We start from the raw sequence: 10,254 nt of genomic DNA on the forward strand, positions 1-10,254 counted from the left end.
AAATCTCTTCAGTTTTAACTTCTTCAGTTTTAACTTACAGTTGTTGAAAACATAAATGTATTATTTCAGAACATCCAAGACATGATCCAGCAGGAGCGGCCCGACTGGCAGCAAGTCATGGCATACGTCACCAGCATCTACAAGCACTTCGAGACTTAACTCGATTCTGAGACCGATCTTGATTGTATCTTAGTCGAGGCTGTGAGACCTAAACTCGATTTTATGAGGCGATTTTGAGAATTAACTCGGAACATATTATTCGATTCCGAGTTCTAACTCGGTTATACTCGATTCTAAGTTCTAAAACACAAAATATAACAGAACGCATCCAGTTAGGCAGGGCCGGATTTGGAAATATGGAGGGATCAAACAATTATCATCTTAGACAAAAGATCAATTTTCCGTTAAGATTTTGAAAATGAAATGGGGTCACGATTTTAGGTCCAGGGAAACGAAGTGACGATTCCATCATATTGATATCTTAATTTATTTTCTATTTTATTCTTGAAAATACTAATAATGCCTCCAAAATCCGGCTCTGTACATTTTTTATGACTGGAGCAATGATTTGAAGGTAATTTTTCTATTATGTGATATTAAAAATGCGCCACTAAGAAAAAGCAAATGGTGTTACATAAAAAAAAATGTACAACCTATATTTTAGGTAATATTTCTAACTTAATATCTCATCGCAGAAAGGCCCGTCCACCTCCATATTATTCGGGAAATGGAGACGAAAATAAACAGTTGTGATTAAGTGAATTGAATCACGATGAACTCTACCATGTAATATACTCTATATTTTTGAATATTTTTCCCATAGATACTAATGGGAACTATTTTGGAAAATGTGTAAACTTTGCAATATACAATGCATACCTACCTACTAAAATGTATAACATTCCTAAATGCTGTAGGCAAGTGATATTTGTAGACTTGGGATGAAATGATTGCCTTTGTTCGGCCTTGTAGTGTCAGTTAGGGCGGTAAGGAATTGATGGGTTATTCCCAATATTATGGTAAACATTTATGAATCAATGCAATTTCGGTGTTAACTTAAAAAAAAAAATATAAGAGAAATAAACAACATTGCATAATTTATGATTTTTTTCGAAATCTGGTGTCGAATTTTTTGTTTACAAAGCCTGCCCTTGTAGTTAGGTACATGCGTTTATCGCGCGAAAAACTATCGCTGTTTCGCTTTTTATTATGAAATACAACGGGACAGCAATAGTTATTCGCGCGATAAATACGGCGTCGCGCGGGCCATGTTACGGGGGCAGGATCTTGAAAACTGATTTATAATAAAAATTATATTATTGCAAACATAAATATAATATAATAATTAAATCTTTACCATATATTGTGAAATCTCCTTAAAATATACTGTCTTTCCATATAAAAGACTGATATTGTAGATAAGTAGCGGGATGAGCGTCGTTTGGTGTTGCCTACCCGAATATTTAAAAAAATTCTTTTGTTAAACTATATCTTCCTGAAACTTCTAAAAAAATTTCAAAATATTGATTTTTCGGGAAGTAAAACATAAAAAGACAATTAAATAAGTCCAAAAAATTTTTTTTTTTTTATATAATTAAAATATTTAAGGTAGGTAATGCTGATCGACGTTTGGTTAGATAAAAAATGAATATGCCTTAAATGTCCAGGCCTTGCGACATATAGCTTATGTTACTCGTATTACTTATATATGTATTGTACTTGTACTTTGTGTATCTACTGCTAAGCAATGTAAACCTTATTGACAGTACTGTAAAGTCGAATTTTGTCTGCGAGTGTAGCTGCTCATATAATCTCCAGAAAACTTGACGCATTAATAAGTATCTATCTATTTTTATATACCTAATGGAAGTTTAAAAAAAAGTACTTTTAAAGTTGATTAGTCTAGTCGCTACTTTAAACTTTTGAACTAATGGTGTGTTCTAATTTGTTCAAAGTTTAAAAGTGTTCATCGCTAAGCTATCTGAAAAATGTTTACTTTAATAGTCATCACCATTCTTGAAGAAAAATTCTATTTCTATTACTATGGTTAAACAATTTTCAAAATACCTTCAGACTTCATTACCAGCAAAATAATCTTTCCTATATAGCGTCAAATTATACAGCATTTACCGAAAAAAACATGAAAGAGATAGAGAAAGTGGCTCGAAATTCATCAAAATCATTCCAGTAAGGTGTTTAGTTAACAGAGTTTATGGAACTGTACAATGGTACTAGTGTCAAAACGAACTGGTTTTTATGATGTGACTTACGCTAAAGACGTCCAATATGTGTTGTGTTGCTCCTACTATAAGTTTGTTGGTGTGGTGAACGTTTAGAATATGTGGAAATTGAACTCGTTCATTTCAAATTAAAGTTTACACCCAAATTGAGGATTAGGTGGCAGTAGAGTGGATATAGACAATCGGACCTGTTTAAATTTAAAACTAAATATAAATATTATGATATGCTAGTCTGTTTGATCTTCCATTGATACGAGGTTATTAAGGTTATTGACCTTCTCATTAAATTCAGAACTTGGGTAAGTATATTTTAAAGACCCACTATTAATAAATATTTCAACATCCATCTTGTAACAATTTATTCCTTAGATGTAAGACGTCACCTTAACAAGAATATTTATTCCATTATAACACTACTGAATGACTGAAATGAATGAATGACTGAACGACAATGTGATTGAATGATTTCAATTTACGGCAATATTTTGTTACGCAAAATATTTTGCTAAAACATTGCGTTTAGAAAAATTTGATTGGTTTTCAAATGAGTTATTCTTGTAAGCCCAAAATAAGCCATGTCACATAAAAAATTGCAGTCTACATGTTTTAGATCAACTTGCAGAGACAGTGTTTTTTTTTTTCAGTACATAAGTATTTTGGTATAACTTATATAAGTCGCTTGAAGTATTAGTTTTAGGAGTTTTACTCCTAATATATGAATGAATATTGCGGAATTAATTTTATAACACTAGAGGGTAGGTAGCTATTTCCCTCCGTATTCATTTTATTCTTTGTTGATTCTGATTTTCAAACATTCTTTAAAATTAGTTTTTATTTTTTTACTCGAAAGGTTGTATGTGGCATGGCGTTGATGTGTTTGTAACGGTGATATATGATATTTGTACATGGGACTTGATACCTAATAGATGTTTTGGGCCATTCGTTATATTTTTGACTCAGTTGTTATGCTGTCTTTGTAGATTAATTATTGTCTATTTTGAGAGATTGTATTTTTTGTAAATATAGCTTAAATAAAGTTCCTGAATTATTATAATATTAATTGTGTTTTATTGTATATCCTCTGAAAAAACTAGCAGGTTTGAAACTTACGAAAATGAAATCATATTTCAAAACAGAACTTATTATTATAAATATTTTTATTTTACAAAATATACCTATAACAGTAAAAAATATAGTAATAAAAATATCAATAGCTTAGTCTTATATTTACATGTATCATATCCTAAGAATAATTCATTTCTTTGGTACACATGTAGTAGGTGAAAAAACCATCTTCATTTTATATTGCTACGACTTATCAAATTATTAGTTACATTATAAATAAATCTTATCACATTTTGTAACCGACTTGCTCGGTGCATTTATCTTCATTTAAATATAAATAATTAAATAAACCAACGAGAAATTTATTTGTAATTATGTGAATAATCAATCTTAACATATCTACTTATAAATTCTGTGGTTTTTAGACAATTTAACCAACAAAATTATATTTTAAGAAATATAAAATAAGAAATAATATATATATATATATACATATATATATTTTTGTGCAACAGTTATTTATTACTATTTTATAGATCTTTATCTAGATGCAAGTTTTATTAAATCTCATGATGAACAAACTTTACGACGATAGTGAAGAATAACCCATGTTCGGTCAAATTTTTCGTAGTTTCATAATGTTTAGAATTCGAGTTCTCCCGGGATGTACTTGTCGATCAGGGCCTCGTAGTAGGGCCACAGAGCCTCCACGTCGGGGATGCCGGCGCTCTTCGTGTAAAGATCGTATTTGCTGAAAAATTAAATGTAATAATTTCTAGGTTGCTTTGAAAATTTCAAGCTTTTAGTTTTTCCTACTCTATAAGTTTTTTCATTTTTATTATAGCGAACTCCCGATTAATTTATCTAAAAATATATTTTTCATGAGCATTGTTTTTTGTTTAAAATTTTGAAACAAACAATTTTTTTTAATCGCCCCCTACAATATGAATACAAAAAATATGAAGTGGTGGAAGATTTGTAGTTACAGACTAATTTTGATTTATCGAAATTAGTAGCCAAGATGATGTTTTACATCTGACCAACAAGACTGGCTATGGTGTCTTAAAAATTACTTCATTATGAAAGACTTACTTAAATTCTAAGACGTCTTTCTTGATTTCCTCGTCACTATCTTTGAGCAAGTGGTTGTAATCGCCGCCGGCGTGCCACGGGTAGAAGGAATGATATCTGCAATATAAGCAAATTATTACCATTTGTGACACGGAAAGCTAGGAGGAAAAAGAAAATAGCACAAAGTTGAGGAAATCTCTTTCCTGAATGCGTGTTCTCACACGCAAAAAAAAACATTTATTGAAAAGGAAGGTGAGAAACGCAGTCTCCCAGTACCTGGGTGGTCCGGTATGTGTGAGCTCTTAGTAGAACATCAATAACTAGTCCATTTTACACATGAGAAACTATTTGGGTCGAATTATGCACAAGCGGATAGATGTTATTCCGCTCTGCCGAAAACTTCGTGAAAGAGGCGTGAAGTTTTGTATGTATTTGCCTAATAATTATTTGTTTCGTCAACCAAATATTACGGCCATTAAATCAATTATTAATCCGGCAGTAATAGTATTTACAGATTTTAACGAAATCCTCTTAACTGTCTTCAATTAGTGTCATAAATGATTCTCACCTGATCATGTAAAGGCCTCTCTGTGGTATCTTCGCCTTGTTGTGGAGCAGGAACCTGTAGAGGTACTCGTCATGGCCCCAGGACATCATCAGGTTTTCCAATCCACATTTAGGCTCGTACATTCCGCAGTCGGTGCTGCAACCAAACAAACAAAACAAAAACCTCTCAGCTATTGTCAGTTATTCAAAGTTAAATGATAACTTAGCTGAATTTTGGTCAAGAAGTGTGGTCACTTCTTGACCAAAATTCAGCAGTTAAGTTCGACATCTGTACAAAGAGATAAATGACTATTCGACCAGGAACGACGCAGTTATAAGAGCTCTTAATTAAGATGGTCCTAATTGGTAGGTACAGTTCCCCCGACCATAAATTTTACCAATTTGTCTCTTTTTCTTCAAAACGAACTTATAACAGGAAAAGTAATGTTCTTAATGTCTTCTTACTTGTATTTAGGGTTGTAAGTATCAGGGTTGTCTACAAAGCTGGCTGGTCCGTAGACGATGGATTCCCCCCACTTGCAGCCCACGGGGAAGGTGTCTCCCACCACGCACCACTGCGGCTCGTTGTAGAAGGCCATCACCTTGGACAAAAATATGAATGATTCCCAAGTCAACGAGCACTGTACTGAACAAAAGTTTTTCATCAAACAACTTCATAGGAAGACGTCACATTGTAACGATTTGAGGTAAATAAATTATTTCGATCGCTTCCATGTCATGCATGATTGATTATTTTTTTAGAATGACCCTTTCCCGTTTGTCAGACCTTCATCTCGGCCTCCTGAGAAGCTTGCGTGTAAAGACTCCCAACTGACCCCGAAGTATGAACCCGCATGAGAACTATGCAGAGTACACTACACAGTCCTCCACCAAAGTTGACGGTATAAAAAAGTTGTAATATCCTGTATCTTTTCGACACCTTATAAGATCGTAAGACCGCCCAGTGGATGGTAGCCCTATCCAACAATTTTTGGCTTACATACATACATACATACAATCACGTCTATATCCCTTGCGGGGTAGACAGAGCCAACAGTCTTGTAAAGACTGATAGGCCACGTTCAGCTATTTGGCTTTAGGATAGAATTGAGATTCAAATAATGACAGGTTGCTAGCCCATCGCCTAAAAAGAATCTCAAGTATGTAAGCCTATCCTTTAATTTTTGGCTTTCGTGTAAGATACTCATACCTTTCCTAAGTCGTGTATAAGTCCAGTGAGATGGAACCAGTCCTCGTCGGGGTGGTCCTGGCGGATCCTCTCGGCGGTCTGGAAGGCGTGCACGATGTTGGGCAGGTCGGTGTCGGGGTCTGACTCGTCCACCAGGTCGTTCAGCTTGATCAGGGCGTCTTTGATCGTTGATTTGAAATGGTTGAATTTTAACCACTTTTCCATTTTGCCTGAAAAAGAGTGAACACACACCACATTACTGTTAGTAACACTTTAACGTCATTTGATATGCCGTGTGGTTCCCGGCACCAATACAAAAAAGAATAGGACCTCTCCATCTGTTTCCCATGGATGTCGTAAAAGGCGACTAAGGAATAGGCTTACAAACTTGGGATTCTTTTTTTAGGCGATGGGCTAGCAACCTGTCACTATTTGGAGAAAGATCTCAATACTATCAATAAGCCAAATAGCTGAACGTGACCGATCAGTCTTTTCAAGACTGTTGGCTCTGTCTACCCCACAAGGGATATAGACTGGGGTAGTATGTATGTGTCATTTGATAAAACGATATCGTAACGTTATCGTTATGCGCATCGTGCATTTTAACAGAGCACCTACCGATTCGACCACCAACGATTTAGATAATATCATTAAAATTTTTAAAATCATTTTAACTCATAATTTTATTTACATACATACATATATACATATCGTCACGTCTATTTCCCTTGCGGGGTAGACAGAGCCAACAATCTTGAAAAGACTGAATGGCCACGTTCAGCTATTTGGCTTAATGATAGAATTGAGATTCAAATAGTGACAGGTTGCTAGCCCATCGCCTTAAAAAGAATCCCAAGTTTGTAAGCCTATCCCTAAGTCGCCTTTTACGACATCCATAAGAAAGAGATGGAGTGGTCCTATTCTTTTATGTATTGGTGCCGGGAACCACACGGCTATTTTATTTACCTTTAACGAAATCCACGGTCATATTGGTGTGCATGTCATAGTAGGTCCTCTTGACCCTCTCCTTGATGGGGTCGGTGTCATCAACGGAGTAATCCCTGAAGGCATCTATAGGCTTCCCGTTGAAGGACTTCTCTGGCCGGAGGAGCAGAGAGGGGTCCAGCATAGACACGGGGGATTCCTGCAGAAATATTGTGTAGGGAATGAGTTTTATTAGACTACTTACTTAAAAAAAGTTACCTAGTTACACTAGGGATGACAGTATCGTTTCTCTGTTTTATAGTAGGTATGCGTAATGTTTTAAGCCAGAACGCGAAGATTTAATTAAATTTTTGGTTATAGAATGCAGCCATTTGCATAAAAATTGCTATAGATAGAATGGTTCACGATGATAAATTCAGCGCCCATAGGAATACAAATAAAACTTCACCATACAAAAACTCAATGCCTTTAAAGTATTGTGTTTTTGTGCGTAAATACATACATACCTACACATAATCAAATCATGTATATATGTCTTGCGGGGTAGACAAAGCCAACGTTCTTGAAAAGACTGATAGACCACGTTTAGCTATTTGGGCCCAATAATAGAATTGAAATTTAAATAGCGACAGGTTGCTAGCCCATCGTCTAAAAGAAGAATCCCAAGTTTTTAGCAATAAAAAAATAGAAATACCTAGTTAATTTTCAACGGTATTATAACCGCATTGGTTCAAATAATAACAGTGCGTTTTGAATATGTACAAGTGTAATTTACTTAATTACACTATTACTATTACTTAATTATACTATTTAATGACTTAACGACATTCATGTATCTCAAATGAAGTTCGAGGTCAGCTCGGAGTTGTTACAACAAAATTTATTACATTACATAACAATGTAGGATAACGTGTATTATTTAATTGTTGTTACATAAAAATCTTTATACCTATTGATAAATCTTTTGACGTAGATAAACAAGTAAAGAATTATATGAACTTATTTTAGATGATTATTGTTCGTGATTGTAGAAAACAACTGTCTCTTTCCGTATGTAGTCCACACTAGATATTGTATTTATCCAAAATTTGATTAAGACCGATTCAGTGTTGTATTCAAATCTACCATAGTCAGCTTGATTTGAATTTTTGCGCACTTGAGAAAAGAGATTAGTATAGAAGTTAATAAAAAAAAACTTAAAAAAGATTATTAGTTTTCTAAATAAACAGAATTGTTTTATTATTCATACATAATCACATCTCTATAATTTAGTTTTGAAAAGATTGAAAGGCCACTTTCAGCTCCGCTGTATGACTTAGTGATGGAATTGAGATTCAAATAGTTGAACCTGTCAACCCTTTCCACGCCAAGAGTTTTCGTCAAAAACGTTCACCACACGCCACGGCAATAAACGTGGTTGATTTACTAGTGTTGACAATATTGAGTATCGATATTATTAATTTGTATTAAATAAATCATTATAAAACAGTTATATTTTAAGTTCATGGGTTTTATTTTATTATTGTTACTCCTTGAAACATTTTAAAATGTATTGAAATCTCAGTGGCGTATTAATACAGCGAAAAAACGCACAAGTAATCATGATAATTAATTGCATCACTACGTGTCTGATAAATCAGACAGTGGCGTACGCTTAATATGAATTTTTAACGAGTGTTAGTGATGTGTCAACTTCCGGTCATAAACTTCGATACCTTACGAAAGATATACTTTTAACTTATTGATTTAATTAATTAAATGATGGAGACAATTATTATTTTACTAATATTGATGATCGTATTATTATTATTTAAAAATCCTTCAATCAGGTTATTTTTATTTTAAAGACAAAAACCGATTGAATGTTGTAAAAATTTTACCTACCCTACATGACTAACTTGAATCATCTGAAAGTGTAATTTTTCGTTTCGTCGTCTCAATTTTGTTTTACTTACAATTGCCATGGCTAAAGGTAAATCCTAATCAACTCCTTTGCAGTGGTCATATTTCAATAAATATTAATTTGCAATTATAATAAATCTACACAGCAACGCAGAGATGATAACCCAGAAAATAACATGACAGGGTACTTCCATAATTTATCGATACCTCCTACCCTCATTGTACAGCACGAAATAAATAGTTCTAGAAACATCTAACGCCTCTGACGTCACTTCCGCGTCTTATATATCAGTCGTTGGCGTACGAGACAGATGCATGATCGTGTCGCTATAGTGTTGTGACATACCATGCAATTTACTGAGTTCGATGCAAAACATCATTTGAAAATAAATGCATTTTCTGTGCTAAAACTTGGTAAAATTACGACACACTAAAAAGTTTTATGGCCAAAACAAAAACCTGTAATATTTTTAATTTCTTAGACGTTTCTTTTGAGAGTTCCAGATTTCTGGTTTAAGTAGTAACATTGTAATGTAACATCACTAATGTCTGATATATAAGACATTGGCGCTGAGGGTTCAAATAAAAAAAAAAGTCAGAATCTCTGATAAACATGGTTTTGTTTTTGATAATTTATTATTCAAATAACATTATAATAAATCGTGAAATTGTTATTTTTGATTAACTAAAGTATGAACTGTCTAAAAATGTTATGCATATGTCGTCAGGTACTATAAAGATAAGAAAAAATACAGCTAAATTGGTAAGATTTATTTGACTGATATATCAGACTTTGGCGGCGAGGGCACGAAACTTAAACGTCTGATATATCAGACTTTGGCGCTGAAAAGGGAGAGTTTTTTTTTTTTAATATACGAAGTAGCATCTGTATTTTTATGGGATGGTAAAAAGAAAATTTCTGTTTCCGCAATTTTTTTGTAGAGTTGATAAATATAAAAGTTTTTTTTACAACGTACAAAACAAAATACTCACTACTAAAATCTTCATGTTGTCTTGTATTCGTTGGTCCCCCTTACAATTTAGATGTAAACTAGCAATCGCGCGCAGACGCCAGATCTTAAATGTATACTGACCACTGATAAAGTTCGCAGTACAGAGGTTATCGCTGACAAATAGCAAACATGACGATCGTTTAGATTAAAACCTAATTTGTTTATTTTTTTATTTGGTGTACATATTCGGTTCTTTCTTTCGTCTCATCTGGGAATATTTCTCCATCCAAAATTCATGTGCATATTTTAAGTATTGAAATAAGTACCATTTTCTCATACTTGA

The 10,254-nt window shown here is 33.6% G+C and overlaps 2 protein-coding genes across 12 annotated transcripts in view; one reads left to right on the forward strand and one right to left on the reverse strand.

The window, feature by feature from the left end:
- LOC106129960 (uncharacterized) overlaps positions 1–3,296 on the forward strand; it is a 46,012-nt gene extending 42,716 nt beyond the window's left edge. For all 11 annotated transcript variants that reach the window (XR_009657335.1, XR_009657333.1, XR_009657341.1 and 8 more), the window contains one exon: positions 70–3,296. Coding sequence is in view for 2 of the 11 variants with exons in the window: in XM_060950721.1 (XP_060806704.1) it covers positions 70–159 (90 nt within the window). In the remaining 9 variants the exon portion in view is untranslated. The remainder of the gene's footprint in view (positions 1–69) is intronic.
- A 136-nt stretch (positions 3,297–3,432) lies between these two features.
- On the reverse strand, positions 3,433–10,061 carry LOC106130013 (inositol oxygenase). Its single transcript, XM_013328758.2, has 7 exons — positions 9,952–10,061; positions 7,078–7,255; positions 6,133–6,341; positions 5,388–5,524; positions 4,945–5,079; positions 4,398–4,493; positions 3,433–4,056 (listed from the first exon to the last, which is right to left on the reverse strand). Exons 1-7 carry the CDS (start codon positions 9,964–9,966, stop codon positions 3,948–3,950), a joined length of 879 nt encoding a protein of 292 aa, XP_013184212.2. The 5' UTR covers positions 9,967–10,061; the 3' UTR covers positions 3,433–3,947.
- Positions 10,062–10,254: the final 193 nt, after the last annotated feature.

The sequence above is a fragment of the Amyelois transitella genome, chromosome 22, assembly GCF_032362555.1.
Source record: "Amyelois transitella isolate CPQ chromosome 22, ilAmyTran1.1, whole genome shotgun sequence".
NCBI classification, from domain to species: Eukaryota; Metazoa; Arthropoda; class Insecta; order Lepidoptera; family Pyralidae; genus Amyelois; species Amyelois transitella.